Source organism: Notothenia rossii (assembly GCF_949606895.1).
Source record: "Notothenia rossii genome assembly, chromosome: 4".
NCBI classification, from domain to species: domain Eukaryota; kingdom Metazoa; phylum Chordata; class Actinopteri; order Perciformes; family Nototheniidae; genus Notothenia; species Notothenia rossii.
This window is the reverse complement of record NC_136902.1, coordinates 32,113,522-32,135,736: the sequence shown is the minus strand read 5'-3', so window position 1 is coordinate 32,135,736 and position 22,215 is coordinate 32,113,522. Positions and strand designations below refer to the sequence as shown.

General features: G+C 41.1%; 2 protein-coding genes across 4 annotated transcripts in view; one reads left to right on the top strand and one right to left on the bottom strand.

The window, feature by feature from the left end:
- Window positions 1-22,215, bottom strand: part of chchd6a (coiled-coil-helix-coiled-coil-helix domain containing 6a) — a 104,800-nt gene that overhangs the window by 60,379 nt on the left and 22,206 nt on the right. For 2 of the 3 annotated variants that reach the window (XM_079676729.1, XM_079676728.1), the window contains exons 5-6: window positions 9,460-9,483; window positions 7,776-7,859 (exon numbers count right to left, since the gene is read on the bottom strand). In XM_079676729.1, coding sequence (XP_079532855.1) covers window positions 7,776-7,859; window positions 9,460-9,483 — 108 coding nt within the window. The remainder of the gene's footprint in view (window positions 1-7,775; window positions 7,860-9,459; window positions 9,484-22,215) is intronic. The other variant, XM_079676730.1, reaches the window with a different exon arrangement.
- On the top strand, window positions 747-22,059 carry LOC307036417 (general transcription factor II-I repeat domain-containing protein 2-like; the record flags this gene model as incomplete). Its single annotated transcript, XM_079676725.1, has 3 exons — window positions 747-2,710; window positions 2,907-4,880; window positions 21,391-22,059. One exon carries the CDS (start codon window positions 747-749, stop codon window positions 2,685-2,687), a length of 1,941 nt encoding a protein of 646 aa, XP_079532851.1. The 3' UTR covers window positions 2,688-2,710; window positions 2,907-4,880; window positions 21,391-22,059.

Sequence of the window (22,215 nt, the reverse complement as noted above, 5' to 3'; positions counted from 1 at the left end):
CTGTGCGTTTCCTGCAGAAATATCAAATCTAATTTTTTCTGATTAAAGACTTCTAACACTAAAGCTCTTTTCTGTGCACTTTTACCCCCGTTCATGTTCAAGGAAGCAACCCTTAAAGCCTGCATTAGAGGAAGGAGACAGAGAGAAAGAACAGACAGGTACACACAGCAGAGAGGAGACACCCAGTGTTGCAAATCATGTTGAAATTATTTAGACCTTTTCAGTTTCTTCCCTCTTTTGCTTCCTGTCGTATCTTTTTTCATAGCAGTTACATGCCTCCTGAGACGATAACGTTTATTTTCATCCAGCAGGTCTAACCCTACAACTTTCTGAAGAGTTCTCACTGTATGAAGAAACTTGTCAATGTCAGGGAAAAAATCTCTCACTTCCACTGACTTGCCAAAAGACTCGTCTAAAAAAGACATTAATCTCTTCCAAAGAATATATCTCTGCGTTCTGAGAGAGACTATCTGCAACTGAACCACAGTCAGAATCCCCCTCACCGTCTGTGTCCATCTCTGTCACCTCATTATTGTCTGCAGCCTGTTGAAGCTCTTTTTTCCGCCCAGAGCCAGACGGCAGCTCCTGTGTGCCAACAGCCTCTACCTGTCCCACAGCACCAGTCCTCACCTGTCCTGCTACATCAGGGGTGTCCAAAGTACGGCCCGCGGGCCAACTGCGGCCCGGGATCCATTTGTTATTGGCCCGCAGCAAATTATAAAAATAGAATAGAATGTGGCCCACACATGAAACTTGCACTTGACTTTATTGTAGTTCTTAGTTTGACCAGTAGGTGGAGCTACTCACTAGCTGCAGTCCTAATGCAGCTTCTCCACAAAAAAAAGTTTCAAATAAAAAAAATCCGCGACGACAAAATGGCAGAACCAAAGAAACGCAAGATAGCAAGTGAATGCAGAAAATTTCAAACAAAGTGGGAAAATGAATATTTCTTCAAAGAAGTCAGGGGGAAATGTGTCCGTTTGATTTGCAATGAAACGGTTGCAGTGATGAAAGAGTACAATGTACGACGACACTACGAAACCAAGCATCCGACCTTCACGTCCTACACTGCTGCTGAGCGAGAGGAGAAAGTCAAGCAAATGGTAGCTAACCTGCAGGCTCAACAACAGTACTTTTACCGTGCTAACAAAACACAAGAAAATGCTACAATAGCTAGCTATGAGGTAGCTCAACTCATAGCGCGCCACGGGAAAGCTTTCTCAGACGGTGACTTCGTTAAACAGTGCCTCATTAAAGTCGCTGGAATAATGTGCCCGGAAAAGATGCAGGAATTCAACAACGTGAGCATGTCCAGAAACACAATTGTGCGGCGAATCGAAGACTTGTCAGCTAACATACAAAATCAAGTGTCACATAAAGCTTGTGCTTTTGATTTTTACTCGATTGCATGTGATGAAAGCACAGATGCCACAGACACCACACAACTGTTAATTTTTTTGCGGGGAGTTGACGATAACTTTTGCATTACGGAGGAGCTGCTTGATCTTCGGAGTCTAAAGGGCACAACAACGGGTAAGGAAATTTTTGAAGCCGTGTCAGGTGCAATTAACAAGATGCAACTTAAATGGGACAAGCTGTGTGGAGTTGCAACGGACGGGGCTCCCGCTATGACAGGCGAGCGCAAAGGAATGGCATCTATGGTGTGCGCCAAGGTGCGAGAGAGTGGAGGCGAGGCTGTAAAATTGCACTGTATCATCCACCAAGAAGCTCTCTGTGCCAAGACAGTCCAGCTTGGCGATGTGATGACCACAGTTGTGAAAACTGTCAACATAATTCGAGCACGAGGGCTCTACCACAGAGAATTTCAAGCTTTCCTATCTGATGTCGATGCTGAATACGGGGACGTACTCTATCATTGTGATGTGCGCTGGCTTAGTCGCGGCTCCGTGCTGAAGCGGTTTTATTCCCTGAGATCAGAAATTGACCAGTTTTTGAAAGAGAAGGACCGACCTCTTCATGAACTGAGTGATCCTCTATGGTTGGCAGACCTGGCCTTTCTAGTTGATCTTACTGGTCATCTTAACTCACTGAACAAGAGCCTACAAGGCAAAGACCAGCTTGTACCACAACTTTATGCACACATGAAAGCATTCTGTGCGAAGCTTCGTCTTTTTGAGACACAACTACGCAACTTCAACCTTGCGCACTTCCCTACGCTGTCCGAAATCAAATGTGCTCATCCAAAGGCCGACCTCTCTGCTAAAAAGGGGAAATATGTGTCTGTGATCACAACTCTTATGACAGAATTCAATCAGCGCTTCCAAGATTTTTCTGTCATTGAGAAAGAAATCAAGCTGTTCTCAACTCCCTTCCTGATGGATGCAGAAGAAGTGGAAGAGAGTCTGCAATTAGAACTCATCGAAATGCAGTGTGATGATTCTCTGAAGAATCAACATCAGCTCCTCTCCCTACCCGACTTCTACCAGAGCTTGGAAAAGGCCAAGTTTCCTCTGATGCGACGCCACGCAAAAAGAATGACGAGTCTGTTTGGCACAACATACATATGCGAGCAAACATTTTCTCTGTTAACTCTGAACAAAAGCAGATTGAGAACCAAAATGACCGACAGCCATCTCTGTGATGTCCTTCGCATCTCAACCACCAAACTTACTCCTGACCTGCCAGCCATCCTTCAGTCCAGAGCGCAGCATCACTGCTCCCATTAAGTGCAACGCTGTTCCCATTGTAGGTGAGATAAAATATATTACACAGTATTCATGTGTTCAAAAGCCCAATTACTTAATAAATTCAGTCAATTAAAGTTGATAACATTTTTCTAAAAAACGTTAGCTGATGTGTTAACAACCGCAATAAATTATTTGCATAACTAGGTTAAATAAAGCCTACCCTTTCCCTTGTCCTGTTATTTTTCCCTCTTTATACAGGGCTGTGAAGGGGGTCCCCATCCTGACAAAGAAGCAATCTGAGGCTGCAGTTTTGAGAATGAGCTGCCAACCCTTTTTGTAAAAAAAATTAAAACCCATACATAGAAAGATGTGATGTATAAAGTTTTTTCTTTAAGTATAATAAATTATCAAGAATAATTTACCTACATTTGATTGATTTTATTTGAAAATAGATAAATGAATACCCATACATAGAAAGATGTGATGTATACAGTTTTTTCTTTAAGTATAATAAATTATCAAGAATAATTTACCTAAATTTGATTGATTTTATTTGAAAATAGATAAATGAATACCCATACATAGAAAGATGTGATGTATAAAGTTTTTTCTTTAAGTATAATAAATTATCAAGAATGATTTACCTACATTTGATTGATTGATTTTTATTACTGTTAATACACTAGAGGTGAGGCGATTTAACTTTAACTTAACTTTAGTGAGTGGCCCAACCTTTCGCATATTTTTCTGTATGTGGCCCTCAGTGAAAAAGGTTTGGACACCCCTGTGCTACATCATCTCTCACCCGTTTACCTGTTTCCACATTTTTTCCTCTCACACTCTCTACAGTCCCTGTTTCATCTCTCACGATATTCATCCCTACTTCCTCCGCAGCCACCGGGGCCCCGGCGGGTGCAGCAGCAGCCCCCGCCGCCCCCGGCTCGGCCGCCCCAGCGGCTCCCGGCCCGGCCGCCCCAGCGGCCCCGGCCGCCCCCGGCACGGCTGCCCCGGCGGCCCCGGGCCCAGCCGCACCCGGCGGAGCGGCGTGCCGTCTCTGTGGACATGCAACACGTTTGTGACCCGACTCCCCGCACTCAAAACACTTTACGCTCCCTGAGCTCGCATAAACCATATAAAAACCCTCTTCGTGCCTCACCCGGAAGGACACATCTAGTGTCTGAGTGGGACAATTCAGAAACATGAAAACCTGTCTCCGCAGAGGATGGACATGTTTTAACTTTTCATCCTTACACCCCAGAGCAACAGTGCGGAGACTACTGACAAACTTACCAAAACGCTTCAGCTCCCGTTCCAGCGCCTCATTCGGGATGAACGGAGGAACGCCAGACACAGTGATCCGCGTGGACGGTGTCGCCAGCGGTGAAACTTGAATGTATTCCTCGTTTAGCATTAATCCGCTCTCGATAAGTTCCGTCACATATTTCTGGTCTTTCAAAAAGACCACGACCGCTTTGTTCATGCGGGAAGCATAGGAGATATTTACATGACCGACCTGATCCCCCACAGCCAGCAGCACCTGCTCCACTGTGCTTGCGGCGTGAGCCACCAGCCGCACTCCGTGTCTCAGAGACACCGGCGGCGCCCCGGAGGACGCCATCCCCGCCACGAGGCACGGAAAAACACGAAATTAACAAATTAACCGTACTTGCAAAGGGTACAAAAATCCCAACGAAAGATCTTACAGTTAAAGAAACGATTGAAACAGAAACAAAAGAGTTAAAGTTGAAATTCCCTCTTCCCTCTTCAAACAAACATCCACCACCGAAGAAGAAGAAGAAGAAGAAGAAGCATTTTGTTGAAATAAAATAAATTGTAATTGTGGTTAAATAACATTGCTGCATTTATTTGGTCAATTTAAACGGTAAGTAACGTTATTATTTCAGGTGTGAGTGACCTGTGCCGCTGCGCGTTCTTCATTTGCAAGGTGCTTACACAGCAGTCAGTGATGGACATCAGAAAATGGTTAAAACAACCAGCCCTAATCGCCAGCAGTAACACTGCATCTACTGTCTGCAGGTAATAACAGTTCAGATCATGGGGAAACTACGTTACCCGTGGCCACTGTCGTGGACACTAACACCCGACACGCCGGCTTTGCCCGCCTCGCCCACGGAGACGGAGCAGCCGCAGCCGTCTTCGTTGCCCCAAACACCGCCCCCCCTCAGCGGCCCGCAAGTGTCAGAGGACCTCGGCAAAACAGAGCCTGTCCAGGTATATTTAAAAAAGTACCCAACTCGCCTGTACAGTGGGGTATCATTTTGCAGCTCATGGTTTTTTGTTATTCTACAGTATTGTTGTTTTATAGATATAAACCCAATTTGTGTTCTTTGAAATTGAAAAGGATATCGCATTGTGTTTGTTACTTTCGTTGCATTTGTATATGTCTTAAGTGTAATTTGGCTTGGCTTCCTATTTATGGATATGCTTTTATTTTGAAGGAGAGGTAGCGCTGTTGACAGGAAGTTGATGTTGCTTTGGAAACAACGGTACGGAGATTAACGGAGAAAAGTAATATCTACATATAAAGACGGAGAAAGTAAACGATAACGTTTATGGTTAAGTGTTAGCACCCCCCGAACAAGCTCTTACGTTGATATTGGAGATTTCAATGAATTTAATTTGGAAAAAAACGGGGGGGAAATGAAAAAACAAACAAAACGAATATCCGAATAACGAAATTGAAACCCGAATAGTACAGCCCTACTACGTGTGTGTGTGTGTGTGTGTGTGTGTGTGTGTGTGTGTGTGTGTGTGTGTGTGTGTGTGTGTGTGTGTGTGTGTGTGTGTGTGTGTGTGTGTGTGTGTGTGTGTGTTTCAAATGTGTCTAAAGAATATTCATTGAGGTAATCAATGTTTATTTAGGCTGCATGCATGATAATTAGAATACAGATGTTGTGTTATGATGCTGTAAACCTGTCAATGGAAGAAGACGGAAATAGAATCAAGGGGGAAAGTATGAAAAGAAAGAAAAAAAGAAAGATGCAAACCATTTACTTGTTTCAGAAAGCCCAAACTTCAGATTTAGCCAAACAGAAAAAAGCCCATTGCTCGAGTCAGTGGCTTCCAACAACTCTATCCGCTTATGGTAGCTTATGGCAGACACTAAATATAAACTCAACCGACATGCACATATGCACACAGTTTATTCCAAACCTGCTGTGAGATTTTCTTTAGTTCAATTTTCCAACAGTACTCTGGAATTAACAAAAAAATGAACCTGTACGTACACTAAAAGAAAAGCCAATAAATAAGCTTTTCCCTTTCTTTGAGGGGGGTTAATATTGGTTGTTGTGCATGTTAATAGACTCCGAAGGCTAAAATCACAAAGTTCGCTCCAAAGGGACTTTCTCTCCAACACACACTCCCCCTGCCTGAAAATCCTCCATTGGACTACTTTGTTTACTTCAGTCACATAATTATATCCCTATGTAACACTCAAGCTCCTTTTGGCTAGGGCTCCTACACATTGTACGTGATAGGCTGAGGGGTGGGACATCTATGAACTGACCAATCACAACAGAGCCGTCCAGCTAACCAAGCTGGGCTCTGGTTTCAGACAGAGGGTGAAAAGAAGTGCTGCAGCACAGGCAGTATGAGACGAAATAAAGACCTTTGAACATTAAAGCATGTAAATACTTCTATAGAGGCACAAAATATATGACCCTGAAATTAGAAAGATGGGGCCCCTCTAAAGGCTGAGTGTATGATTGAGTAGGGCTAGGTACATTAAAAAAATATTGGTAACTTTTTTTAATTTAATGTTACGTCACCTTGATTAGCCCACTGCTTCAGCTGATAAAACGCATACAGTCTGTGACGTTAAGTTTTGTGTGTGTTTTAAATAAAATACATTTTTACTTCAACACTTGTATCGTATATTTGTAGAAATATCTTGATGGTAGGGAGAGGTGGTGGCCTTTTATTCAACTGTATTCCCATAATGGGTTACAATGAGTTAGAAAAAAAGAAAGGCAAATGAAATACTCTGTTGGTGTTCTTTCAAAAGATACTATTTCCTTAACACTGGTATTATCATTTCTAAATGGTACAAAGCTACAAACATATGACCCACAGAGGGTAACTGTTGCACTGCAGGGATGGCATTCACATGGCCCGTGTGACTCCATCTTCTCCCAACATTTAGCCATGTTAAACAGAACACCTAGATTTGACACATAACGTCCTGCAAAAGTCTTCTCCATCTAAGAACTAGGGGAGCACTTCCCTCAGAGAGCCGGTCCATCTTGTACAGCTGAGACTTAACTCGAGGCTTCCACACCTTTCCTGCCTGCTAAATGTCAGCTGGGCAGATGAAAGGGGATGAAAGAGTTTGTGAGAGCTCTGTGGAAGCGCTCAGGTTAGCTAGAATCTTTGTTTCCTTTTTACCGACACACCTTGTGCTTTTCTGACGGATCTTTGTAAAATCTTGCTATTTTTTTGGGCTAGTTTAACTTTATGTTAAACAGAAAAGGTCCATGCAATAAAACCCAATAAATAGCTTGGTAACAACCAACCATGTTAATGTCACACAGTGCTACTTTGACAGGGTATGTTTCTGCAGATGTGAATGACAGGAGTAAAACAGCAAAAGTTATCTGGGCGACTGTGGCTGCGAGGGAGTGCAGTCGTCTTTCAACCAGAAGGTTGTGGGTTCGATCCCAGCCCGTACAGCCAACATGTCGATGTATCCTTGGGCAAGATACTTAACCCTGAGTTGCTTTCGATGGCATGACCAATGGTGTGTGAATGTGTATGAATGTTAGTTCCTAGAGTAAGGTACACTGTTCTGTATGAATGGGTGTGAATGGGTGAATGACATGTAGTATGTAAAGCGCTTTGAGGGGTCTTAAAAAGACTGGATAAAGCGCTATATAAGTACAGTCCATTTATCGATCAGTTACGTCCACTTTCAGTGTTCTAAGTGGGTGAACTTTCCCAAATCATTTGGACAATAATAGCGTATGCACTGTGCCTGCATTTGTCTGAGGGTGTTTCTTTATGTGTGTCACAAAGCTGAGTCTGTCCAAGTTCCAAGTCTATAGTTCTGTGTGTGTGCACCTTTGGGAATATGTGAAGGAATCTAATAAATGTTGGTGTGTGTTGTACCCTCTTCTCCAGTTGTGCCAGCTGCTCCTTGTAGAAAGCATCCAACACTTTCAGCTGAGCATCTTTCTTCTGTAGCTGCTGAGCCTGCAAAATACACACACACACACACACACACACACACACACACACACACACACACACACACACACACACACACACACACACACACACACACACACACACACACACACACACACACACACACACACACACACACACACACACACACACACACACACACACACACACACACACACACACACACACACACACACACACACACGGGATTAAACTCTCTGTAATACTACGTATTCTTCCTATAAGGTAGAAGACCAGTCAAGTGTGCATAAGAAATAATGAACTTTTTTTTCTCAAATCTTAGTAATTACATTACACTTAGCAATAGTATTCTGTTACACAACAGTGTGGGCTACATACTGTGGGTCTGAGGAACAAGTTTCTTGAAAAAAAAAAGGAAAATATGGTTGCCTTTTAATGATAATAATGTCCTTTATGTATGTTTTTATATATGACACTGAATCGATAGTCAAATAGAGACAAACAGTAAGGAAAGATGCATGCAGGACACATAGAAATAGAATAAATAATAAGAAGGAATGATGGATGGATAAGGAAAGGTAAACATATATATATATTAGGGCTGTCAAACGATTACAAATTTTAATCAGATTAATCACAGCTTAAAAATGAATTAATCATGATTAATCACCATTCGAACTATGTCCAAAATATGCCATTTTTTTATGTATATTGTTGTGGGAATGGAAAGATAAATGAAAGAAGGCAGATATATCCATTTAGCATACAGTATGTATGTATGTTTATTATAAAATTGTTCTGTGTGTCAAAATGAAAGACAGCCCACACACCTATCAATCATCAAACCGTGGGGTCTTATTTCATTACGTGTTGATTTCTATCAACACGTAATGTTGTATCGATGTACATAGAGATGTACTACAGCAAAAGTATTCTCCATTAGGACTTCCTGCAACAACACAACGTCGTTATCTTGATTTCTGATTGGCCAGAAGACATTATCAAAGATGTTCTATTGAGAAGACGATCACTACGTGACAAAAGTTTTCAAAACCGTTTCTAGTCTTTGGTATTTCCAGACAAGTGGCTGCTGAAATCAATCTTACTAACTGCTGTCTGTGCAATTTACTCGGAGCGAGTTGGCGGACTTTATTTTGCTTACTTTAAAATCATTTTTCATGGTGGGGCTAAGCCATTTCTTGATATGGCTGTAGCCTACCCCAGCGCTGCCACTGTGGGATGTATAGGGCGGATCATTCTGCACATGAGTTAAATGCGTTAAATATTTTAACGCAATTAATTCAAAAAAAGTATTACCGCCGTTAACGCGATAATTTTGACAGCGTTAATATATATATATATACTGTATGTATACTTTCAATGGACTGGTAGAAGGGATAATAAAACCACATGACACCTTGAAGATAGGGAGATGTGGAAAGAAATGAATAGAAAATGATCAATACATGTTTATACCAAGAACTGAAAGGCTAATTGACAATCATCTGCAAAGACGTTTTTTAAATGGCCAAGTGGGAAAGTAAGACACTCTGATGGTTAGAAAGCAGCAGGATGGAAAGATGGATGGTATGTATAAAAAAGCAGGAGGTTAAAGTGAGCTTACCATCATATCTATCTCATCTGGAGACTTGAAGTTGGGAAATAGAAAGGGAAAGAGAAAGGGTAGAAAAGGTAAACACACAAGCAGGTTATGAAAAGAAAGCCCACAGAGGAGGAAGAGAGAAGCACAAATGGTAAGAAACACACAAGCAGGTTAAGAAAAGAAAGCCCACAGAAGGGGAAGAGAGAAGCACAAATGGTAAGAAATACACAGCAGTTTGGCGTAGGCTATTAAATGGTTATTATTTAAATTGCAGTAAAAAAAAACGTATATTAGTAATCGAATCATGTTATTAATCAGATGCCGCTCCAAGAATACAATACTTTTGTTTTCATTCTTTAGAACATGTATGTAGTATTACTTATTGAACTCCCCTGTTTCTGCTGAATCAAGCAATAACAAGTGGGGATACATTTGTAAAGTAAAGATTAATTTAACTGACCATGGTGCAGTTTAACCTACTAGCTATTTGCACTCATTGTTAAAGTTGCAGAATGCATTGTCTCTTTGAGATCCTCACAAGTGTAGATATAGAGATTGTTGTGTGGATGTTTGGGAAGCATGTGTGCATTCTGGGTACAATATGTATGTGTAATGTACAAACTGAAGAACATTCTTTGTGCGGTGTGTGTGTGTGTGTGTGTGTGTGTGTGTGTGTGTGTGTGTGTGTGTGTGTGTGTGTGTGTGTGTGTGTGTGTGTGTGTGTGTGTGTGTGTGTGTGTGTGTGTGTGTGTGTGTGTGTGTGTGTGTGTGTGTGTGTGTGTGTGTGTGTGTGTGTGTGTGTGTGATTCAGCAGTATGGGGTAGATGCTAGCTTAGTTAATGAGCAGCAGGACTGATTCTAAATGATGCAAACTGGGTGCGTGTGTCACATCGGGAAAGTCAACATGTAGAACGTTTTAATAAGTATTTCTGAGACCGACAGCCTGTCAGACACTATCTGAACCACACTAATGTGCTAACTCTAACATATTTGGTACACCCAGCAAATGAATGCCAGTCAATATTTGAAAGGCAAATTCAAAAGGCACTATTGTCCCAGACTAACGGCACTGTGGCACTGAACACAGCGTCAGCACAGAAAAGTGAAGAGAGTCTACGTACACGCGAATGGAGGGAAGATTCATCATAATTAACAGGGCTGCTGAATCAAATCAAATCAGAGCTGATCGTCTGTGTTTCATAAACAGACCTTAACTGAGGAGAGACAAAGAGCGGGGGGGCTGCTGATTTGAGAAACACTTTCAATGTCGGGTGTGAGCGGCAGCTTGTGCTTGGTAAAAGGTAGAATACTTAACGTTTCGCGTGATAATAAATAAACGGCTACACCTATGACATACATTTTGGGTTGTACTGTACATCGCCCTAAATGTTGCAACAAGATTCAAACCGTGAAAAAACAGTAATTTTGTATAATATAACAGTGCGTTTTATTTGGTCGCCTGCCAATGGCGTTATATCTCAATATTAAGGAAGTCTGCTATCCACTATATACTTCAGTTGACTATAGTTTGTATTGCAATCTTGTGACGGATCACAACTGTCATTGCGTTTGCAGCACGTTTCAAGGATGTCCCCACAAAGCGCACATGTTTATAGCTTACATTTTTTACAGCAAATTCATTAGGGCTACGTTTTCAAAAACCTCGTCGATAAACATATTTTCTGAGTCACGTCATCAATGGTGGCTGTTCAACATTGAGGGCAGCAACTCCCTTGATCCCAGGCTAATTCTATTCACATTATCAAAGTCTAACTATTGTTATGCTCGATTGAAAGCCCCCTTGTTGCAGAAATGACATACTGTGTTGAATCAGTTAGAAAAAGAGGCTGAAATTGTGTTATACATGTGTTAATTGTATATGTAAGACAAGAATCTGTTCGGTAAGGATTAGGCAGAAACTGAATGTATTTCATTAAAGAAACACTCAGTTTGCCTTCCTATCAGTGTCTATGTTGGTCCTGTTTTAAATTTGCAGTCGGAGAAGAAACTGCAAGGGAATCAAATGACTCCTCTGGTGTCCCCCCAGGGACCTGCGAGTCTCTGGTAGATAACAGCCAGCCAGGCGTGACTTTACACACAACACAGCACACGCACAAAAGGATTGCTTAGGCTTATACACTCACCTCTCTGGTGGGATACCTTGGTCCTTCATTTATTCACTCTAACATGTCTGTTCTCATGTGTATCATTGAGTCCATCTGTAATTTGGTTTTCTATTAGCAGTAGCCTGTTTTATTTTTATTAAACTGAAGACTGCTGGAGCAGAGGGCTGTAATTCAGCAAAAATATTTGGCTCAACTTGTATGCAACTAAACAATCTAACTTCATTAGATTTGGTTGATCCAAGGGTCAGTCTACCTAGTCGGGCCTGACTGATAACTCAACAACCATTGGATTGATTACTATGGGATTTTAGACAGAAGTCAATAGTCCTTACAGGATTAAACCCAGTCATCTTCGTTACCCTCTATTGCAGTGGTTCTCAAATGGGGTTACGCGGACCCCTAGGGGTACGTTGGAGTACTGCAGGGGGTACGTGAGATTAATTTTATGTTAATGAAAAGAAAAAACATAATGCATTTAAACAATCTACTAATAGTAGATTAACTACTTTATTCAAAGGTTTACAGTAATTCTGGATAATAAAATGGGAAAAATAAACGGGGTGCTCTCTTTTCCTCCCCCTCTCTTGACAGCCCGTCGGTCTTGTGCAGCTCGCTGAGTAGTTTAGCTAGTTCCAGAGTAGATAAACTAGCTAAGTGTGTTAGATCTAACTCTTAGTGTATTTTGCTCCGCTCAATGGTCCGTCACAGCGGGGGAGCTTTGATCCGGAAGAGCTGCGTGTTCTCCGTCAGCAGCAGCTGATCTGATTTCTGATCTCTCTCTCACGTCCGGTTATACTTCACTCGCATTTATGTCCAAATCTATCAGATGTAGCTAGATCTAGCTAATTATATGAGTGCCTGCTTATCAAAGGACACCTAAACAATAAGCATTGCTTGGCAACGGCTTGTAGCTGCAAAGTATAGCGCAGCATTATGCATATGTTTATATGAGGGGTCAACATCCCATGCTCATAAAATGCTCATATTTGTTTTTCTCTTCATTCCCCACGCCCCAAAATAAATAAATAAATATACCAATGTTAGGAAAAGTTACGAAGTTTGAGCAGTGTTGGTTTTATATTAACAGTTACGCATATTTCAAAATGCGAAGTGTAATAACTGCAGTTTGCCTCCCTGTCAGAATGACAAAGATCTCAGTGAAGCACAAACCCATGTTTCTCACTACATTTTAAATACAACTTATTAAAAAGATCAGTTCAATGCAACTAATGTCGTCTTAGTGATATTGCATGATGTTAAAATTGGTTTGCCATGAATTTAGTGATGGATTGTAAACATTTGAAATGTAGCATTCAAGTTTTCCTCATGTTGTTTTAATAAATCAGACACTGATGGTGCAGCGCTGTTGTACCTCTTTATATAGGCATTTTTTCCCTAACAAATTGTTTTTGGGCTGATCAGGGGGTACTTGGCTGAATCTTTTTTTCAAAGGGGGTACATTATTGAGAAAAGTTTGAGAACCACTGCTCTATTGCCACTGGTAGATTAATGTTTCAGCTTTTAGCTTTTTTGTAAAAGATATTTAGATGGATTGCCATTACATTTGGTAGAGACAATCAAGTTTGCCTTTAGGATGAATTTTACTCACTTTTGTAATACCTGAGATCTTTCCTCAAGCATCAGCTTCTTGGTTTAGGTCCAAAACGGAATTTAAAAAAAGTAAAGATGTAAGTAAGATGACTAAAATAGTGTGTGGTCAGTATCAGCATGTTAGCATTGCCAAGTAATGCTTCCGTAGAGTATTTTTCAAATTGTCTTGTTTGCTTAAGGCAGTGGTTCTCAAAGTGGGGGGCGGGCCCCCCCTGGGGGGCGCAGAGGCATGACAGGGGGGGCGCGAGAGACCAGGAGGAAAAATGGTTATAAAATTATTATTTTTTAAAATCATAATTTGAAAAATTATTTATTCGAAATAATATGATACAGTACAGTACTATTACGTCTGGGTCTCTGTGTTTCATTAAAGCTCAGCTCTGTGTGTGTGTGGAACGAGCCATTTTGTGTGCGTGCACGAGCGAGAGAGAGAGAGCGCACCGGTACCGGAGATCGTTGTTGTTAGCTTCTGGTGCTAGCGAGCTACGCTAACGGATATAAGGAGTTTTTTCAACAACAAGGTGGAGGAGAGTCCTCTCCTGTCAGACTGAGAGACTCAGTGAGCTAAAGGACTCTCTCAGTGTTATCTCAGTGGGTCTCAAACGTTTTGGTCACCATTAATGTAAACAATTATTTCCGAGGCACACCTTTATATGATCATTATAGTTATAAAAAAATAAGAGATTAAATTAAAAACAGGTATGAAATACTATATGACAGTAAAAAAATAACAAAGTTTAAAAGGGTGATTTGTAAAATATCCATAAAGAAAAAGTAAATCTGTTTACAGTTCTGTTTCAAATGGGTGTTGAGCATGCCCCCGGACCCCCCGGTCTAGGTGGTGTGAGGTCCACACACCACCTATAAAAATAGCACTTTACCCCTTCTTACACCTATGCCGTGAGCTGATTATCAAGCCTTAATTGTAACAGCCGTGGGTACACTGTGTATATGCGTGGGGATTGTTGTAGTTTCAAATTCAACTGTGGCGACCGGTACATTAATGGGAAACCCTAAATGTTTGAGCACCCTCTATGAAACGTCAAGCTACCCCACAGCACCCCGACTATTTGTGTTGGCCACTGAGCCTGACTATTTGTATTGGGGGGGCCCGTCATTTTTTTTTCTCCAAATGGGGGGCCTGACAGAAAAAGTTTGAGAACCACTGGCTTAAGGTAAGGTATATAAGGTTATACAGTATAGCACATTTCAGACGCAGAGGAAATTCAAAGTGCTTTACATGATCATTATCACTTAATAGTAAGACAACAGAAAGAAACACAATAAATAAACATAATGGAATAACAGATTCATGAAAACCATGCATAAATGAGATACACAATAGTTTAAAAACGACATTGTAAATACGGTAGGTGCTAAAACAAGTTAAAAGGCTTCTGGTTAAGCAGCTGTAAAAAGTAGTGTTTTTAGCCTCGACTTAAAAGAAGTCAGCGTTGGTGAAGACCTCAGGTTTTCTGGAAGTTTATTCCATTTGTGGGGAGCATAAAAATTAAAAGCAGAGTTGAAATATATATGCCAATGGCTTCCGCTGTCGAACAACGCCGACACACCTTCCTCGTCCGATCCACCACTCGCACTCCATCGTTATTGTTGATGTTACGTATTGCGCCGAGGCTTCGGAGCGTGTGTCGAGTAATCCCCGAAGCTTTTTGTGAAGCTTGTATCGAGGCTTGTATCGTTTTGGGCCAGTGACGTCACCGATGACAAACGAAGCCTCACTGCCCCTCAATACCACGTGACTGCTTCAGAAAGTGCTTTAGATCGGTTGAACCCATAGACTGTTGAACCCCAACGCTCATATTACCCATGGCCATGGATGTATAATAACAACGATATTACCCATCCTGTACCTGGTCCCGGTGACACGACGGAATTAAGAGAGCTCAGACCCTCACTGATATAGAGGTCGGAACATGTCATAAGTATAAATAAATAAAAGCATAAATAAATGTAGGACTAAAAACAGGAATAAATAAATAAATGAATAAATAAATACAGGAATAAATAGGATCCAGTGTTTTCGGGTAGATCCAGTGTGTGGGCTGTGGCTCAGCTGGAAAGCAGTTGACTCACAACCGCATGGTCCCTGGTTCAACGACTGGTCAAAACTTTTTTTTTTGTTTATAAAAGCTACAGCTAAATGAGATAATGTAGTAAGTGCATTATTTGATATGGTTTAGCCTTTCTCAGGCTACAACATGGTTAAGTTTATGAATATTATTAAGGAATACAAATCCCTCTTTGCAATGTTTACCAGCCTCCTTAGGCTTTTCAATCACAATCATTCAACTGGAAGAAATACAATATTGCAAACATGAAAATATGATTTAATATTCGTTGTTTAGAGTTATTCTAAAGGCCCGTCCACACACAGGCATGAAAAAAATCTTGAAAAATCTTGATGCTGGGCGTGTCTGAAGCTTGGCGATTTTTTTCGAGCAACGCGACCAACAACCAATCACATGAATCTCCCGCCCCCGACATACAAAGCAATAGCAATGTTAAAACGAAGTAAACTGGATATAAACTCCCCAAACAGGCGAAAACCTACCAGTTTCACCCACTGTCTCTGCCACCTCCCTCCATGCCTGGTTCCTCCGGTTTGTATCCCGGTAAATAGTTCTGGTCGTAAAGAACCGGGTGATTTGCTACCGTAATTTCTCGTTTGGAATATGAGGAAATGAACTGCGGTATGGCTCTCCCAGCTTGCACGCGGTTTGATTGGCTAGCGCTTGTACTGGCGGGATTTGCATAAACGGGATTTGATTGGCTGATGCCAGCTTCGAAAGCATCGGGAGCATCAAAAGTTGAACATTGCTCAACTTTTGATGCTCACGATGCTTGCAAAGCCATGCTCCGCTCCCCACAATGCAGTTCGGTGAAGATTAAAAATCTTCTACGTCACCCCATTCAAGTGAATGGGCGAAGCTTTGAAAGATTTTTTTCATGCCTGTGTGTGGACGGGCCGTAAGGCTTTACTCATTGGGAACTCGGTATGAGATAGAGCACACTGTTGAGATGTCAAATCTGCCTGTTTTACACACTTTGACCAACAGAGGGGTTAGTGTTCAGATGAAGCCTCATGAGATGAACCCTTTTTTGAACCAATTGGCTGGAAAGCTTCAAAGCTTCTTAAGGCCTCAACTCGCCATCACTAGTAGTCCATAGGGGACCCGAAATGTTCCCACACAGCTGATTTAAAAGAAGCAGGTGGGTTCTAGCTCCTGTGTGTTATCTGAAATCGCCATACTAACTTTTCTTCTTCTTGTATTTTGTTAGTTTTGTTCTTCTTCTTCATTTGTTGTTTAAGGGCGGCTGGCAAACAGCTTTTAGGCGCAATACCGCCCCCTGGATTATATATAGTGCAATGGATACTGCCCCGAGTGACAGACTTTTTCCCCCTATGAGACATGAACTTTCTAAGTCTGGCTACGTTTTTTAGTTATGCAGGTATTCTGATTTAGGCTTCCGCCCACACGCAATAGGCACCAGAAAAGTGTCCGATCACACGAGACCGCTCGAAAGCGCTGGAGACGCTGTAGTACTTATGCCAGGCCTGTAAGTGGCACTATAGTCTGCCACAAAAGCAGTGAAGAAGACTTCCCGACACTCTGGCGCTCCTGCTGTAAATCTTTCCGTTAGTCCACCAGCAGATGAAAAACACCCACCTCTTCGCCTCTTCCAAGGGGTGAGGGAACCGTGCGGCAGAGTTTCAGTTCGATTTTTTTTCCGCCGGTCAACATGTCCGTCAACGTTTAAATCTTCCGGACAAAATTAGGTAAGTGTCGGTCAGAGGTCTTCTTTGTTATTTATTGAGCTTTAAAACAAATTGATAACGACTCTATATAATCATATAAGAATACTAAACGGAGCATCTCTTTTCCTCTCCCTCTTCTGACAGCCCAGCAGTTGATCTCTGAGCAGCAGAGGTGGGGAGAGGCGGGGCTATTGCTTCAACGTTATCAGGAAATGATCGAATAGACGTAAACACGGAGCCGCTTGCCCCCCCAGAGCGTTTCGTTCGCAGATATACCCACCTTGGGACCCGTTATTGTTATCGTTTTATGCGTTTCCATGTCAGCCTCGCATGGCCGAACCGTCTATATGATAGAAAACTGTAGCGGATATGACCGTTATCGTCCTTGTGTGGCTGGGGCCTTAGTAATTGTATTAATGTGGGATTTGAAATTGAGGTCGGGGTCCAGAACTACGCTTAGATTTCTCACCTTTTCTGATATATTTAGCAGTAGGGCTTCTAGTTTAGCGCTCACTTCAGCCCGTTCCTCCCTTTTGGCACCAAAGATAATTATCTTTTTGTTTTGATTTTATTTAATTGTAGGAAATTGTTGCTCATCCAGCTACTGATTTGTTCCATGCAGTTGGTGAGGGATTGCAATAAGGTTCGTGGCTCAGTGTAATAACTTCAAAATGAAGCTATTCTCATAATTGAATAAAAGGTGCTTCATTGTTTACATCCTCATATCCTTAAACCTAGGTGAAACCACATGACCATCCTTTACGAAACGAAAGGTCATGATGCCATCCTACAATTCTTTGTAGCACAAAAAAAAAAAAAAAAAAAAGCGATGTGCTGTTTGGCCGTCAAAAACATCAGTCAGTGCTGTTTTCTTGGAGATCAAGAAAGATATATAGAATAAATAGGAAGTAATGTTTTTTCACTATTGGAGCTTGTTTCATTCAAAAAGAAGAAAAACCACCCTATAAAACATGTTTGTTTGTACTATTCTTTGTAGTTTTTATCTACTAATGGCTCATTGGCAGCCTTAGTTTGGTAGTATAGGGACAGTTTCAATCCTCCAAATGATTCCCCTTTTTCTCAACCCTTTACCCAGTGCTATGCCTGTGTTTTACGACAGTATGGTGTCACATTAACCATCAGTTTGACACAATGATCCAGTTTACAAGAAAAATTATGTTTGATGTGATTCTTGCAATGCTGCGTGAACATCTTAGGGAGATATTGATCTTAAATGTGCTATAAATACGTTTCATTTTATCCTGATTAAGGACAGAACATTTGTACAATGTAACTACATAATAGATATTTAAAGCACCATTATGATCACAATAGACAAACAACGGCATTGTGTGAAGGTCTTACAAGATTTACTTGTGTCATACAGGATATCAAATTCATTCTATTCTGACACGTTTTCAAATTGCAGGTACATTTCCTTAATGGGTGAAAATAAAACAAGAAAAGAGAGTAAGAACTCATCCAGTTGACAAGGTCAGACAGGAAATGCAAGAGACAAGAGGAAGCCTAGCTACGTAACAAATGTAAACAAGTGCAGAGAAAAACATCCTTAGTTATTAAGCAGGTGCATAATTGAATACGGCAGCTGCTAGCCATGAGCTAAACAGGAGATTAGCTTACAAACGTATTATCGCACATTCTTCCTGCTCTAGACACCTTCTGCATATGAATCAATTCAGATCACAGCAAGAGGTGTGAAGCATCTATTTAGAAGCCGCACAGAGTGAAAAAAAATGTGCTAATGTGATAGACAGGAAAAGGGAAGAGGGAGTAAGTGAGGGGGATACGAGCTGAAAAGGAGAGACGGGTTAATGTCACAAATAAATGACAAAGTGAAACAAAACAAAAATCACAGAACGAATGAGGGAGCACGCAGGAAGGAGAGATAAGACCTTTTGTCCTGGAAACTCACTGCAGAACTTTAAATCAAGCAGAGAGATTTAAGCAGTTGTTTGCAATGCAGCTTCACTTGTTAACTGGAGATACCTTTTTAGAAAATTGTGACAGTTCTTCTAACAATCTAAAAGCTCTAAGCTGGAGACGGAGCTTCTGTGAGATAAACCTATTTCCTGCAGGTATAAAAATACTTTTAAAAGATTCAGGAATACGATTTTTTGATTCTGTAAAAATTGGGTTGTCATTGAAACTTATGGATAAAGACTCTTTTTAATGCTGGACTGCTCATTGAAAAACGAATATCCTATATACAGTACTTGTGTACAACCAAAGTTAAGACCTGTGTCTATAAACTCAAAACAAAACTGCTTGTAGTAGGTATTGCCAACCTTTACAAGCAGGTATTGTTTCTTTGTGTCTGATGCAGCACAAGCCTCAATCTCCATACATCGTAGACCAGGCCCGGTTCTACGGGGGTGCATAAGGGTGCATTGCACCCTCAGTTGAGTCGTTATGCACCCTCATTTGAAAAATGAAAAGTGAAAAAAAAAAAATTTAAAGTGAAAAATATTACATATATAATATTAATAATAGCAGTAATAATAACAATAAGAAGAAGAAGAAGAATGTAGTTGAAATAAAATAAATTGTGGTTGAATAACATTGTCTGCTGCATTTATTTGGTCAATTTAAACGGTAAGTAGGCCTAATGTTAATATGTGAGGTGTGCGTGACCTGTGCCGCTGCGCGTTCGTCATCTGCAAGGTGCTTACACAGCAGCAGTCAATGGTGGATATCAGAAAAAGGTTAAAACAACCAGCCCTTATCGCCAGTGGTAACACTGCTGCAGGTAGGCTAATAACAGTTCAGATCATGGGGACATTACGTTACCCGCGGCCACTGTCGTGGACACTAACGTCCTCCCGCCCGACTCGCCGGCTTTGCCCCGCCTCGCCCAAGGAGGCGGAGCAGCCGCAGCCGTCTTTGTTGCCCCAAACACTGCCATCCCTCGGTGGCCAGCAAGTGCCAGAGGACCTCGGCAAAACAGAGCCTGCCCAGATATATTTAAGAAATTACCCAACTGGCCTGTACAGTGGGGTAAGGTGCTCATTTTGCAGCTCATGGTTTCAAAACAGAGATTGGCTGGAATATTCATGTAAAAAATATGCCATCTTCTGCTAGTAAATCTGTTTACAGTTCTGTTTCCTATACTGTAGGTGTTGAGATGTATCTATAGATTACTTCATGTTGCTCTCAAATTGCACCAGATTGATGCTTTTAACTTCAATATTTTAAAAAAAATCTTCCCGAAAGGCCTAACCGTGGGAGCATGCCCCCGGACCACCCTAGAGGAGGTGAGGACCCCCTTAGAGGGTGCTAGGTCCACTCCCCGCTTATAAAAATAGCACTTTACCACTGCACCTTCTCTAATCTCAGATGCACCCTGAGTCATTTTGTTCTGGAACCGACCTGTCGTAGACTGAAAGGACTATAATAAAATGTACAGTTTCATTATTTTGTTTGCTTATTCTTTTTTGATTGGATGTTTTTTATTTAAATGTCCCTATTTTATACTCTTTTTTTTAGGTTAAGTTCTTGCATGGCTGCCTGTGTTTAGATAACAGTTGAGGATACCGGCTTCTCTTGAGGGTGTCGTATTGTCATACTGATATTCTGTACAAACTGTGAAGTCCACTGAGACAAATGTAACATTTGTGATATTGGGCTATATAAATAAACATTGATTGATTGATTGATTGATTGATTGGTTGATTGATTGATTGATTGATTGATAGAAAGGGTTTCATAGGGAAATATGCCTACATTTCTCACAGAAATGTCAATTTAGAAGTATGTTTTGGAAATGTGTCTGAAAAAATCTTCAGATAAGCACAGTGGTAACGCAAGTGCATTTACTGTAGAACTGTGCTAAAAACTATTTTTAGGTTATTTTACTTCGAGTATTTCAATGTACTTCTTCTTTATATCCTACATATTTAGTTACTAGTTATTTTACAAAAAAAGTACGATCCTGTTCTGAACCATCCAACAGTGCAGAAATACTTGTGACATACTGTATTATAATATCATCGCTCTGAAAGAACCATCCTGCATAACAAGTACTTTAAATGCTAATAGTTTAGGTATATTTTAATGATAATAGCTTTGCACTTTTACTTAAGAAAGATTTCTATAGCAATTCTTTAACTTTAGGCGCTAGAATGGCACGTACAAACAAAGCTTTTATACCTAATTAAACATGGGAGAAATATAGCCTGAATGAATGTCTAAATCAGACATCCTAAAACCAAACTGTGGCTCAGGGGGTAAATGCGCTAATCTACCAATCACAGGGTGAGTGGTTCAATCCCATCCCCTGCAGTCAACATGCCAAACAGTTGGAGATACCCAATCCCAAATGGCTTCCGTACGCATGTCTACGGTATTCAAGTATTTTGTAAGTTGTTTTGGCCAAAAGCATCAGCTAAATAATGTAAATTGGAGCACATTTTTTTGCAGTGCTCAGTACACCGCAGGTTTTGGAAGCTGCGCTGTAGGGACAACAGATGGCGGCTGGCTGAGCTGTTAGCAGTGATATCAGCGACGGAGGGCCAACACCATGACCCAGTACAGAAGGAGCCACGAAGAGAGCATCGGAGGGCAGCGTACCAAAGTTCCCAGTTCAACGAATCAGCGGCACAACACATGGAACCCCAGTGTTTGGGCTCGCTGGGACTGACAAGTATGAATAGACACTCACGCGTCTCACTCTTTCCCTGTGGGCGCTGTGTTGCCATCTGATAGCAGCAGCAGTCTGTTCTCCCCCCCTCTCTATTTACTCTGCTGCGTTTATTTAACACATAGCTCCCAGCGAGGCAATAAATTATCTCTCAATAATAATCTGCCTGATAATTACAGCTAGAGAAATGAGTAGGACAATAATGGTCCTTCTTCTATTTATTTTACCCTGACTACAGTCTCCGTCAAGTTGTAATTTGTTGTTAAACATTATTTTATGATTCTAAAATGTGGTCTAATGTTACAGGGTTAGGGATATAGTGTTATGAAATCAGACCACTATCATAGCTGGTGCATTTGCTTACAGTATTTTAAACATTTAAAAAATCAGGGCGGTTTTACACATATTTACATTTAAAAATGGTTGATACTTTCAATTGTATTACATGTTTTGTTATACAAAAACAATTCCTTTCTGTTTTTATTTCTTTAATGGTTATTGTGGTTTAAATCAGCAATACTCAAATAAGGGATTGCTTTGGAAATAAATCTACCGTACTACTTTTGAAAGTCGAATGTGTACTTCAAGGTAGTATAATGACATCA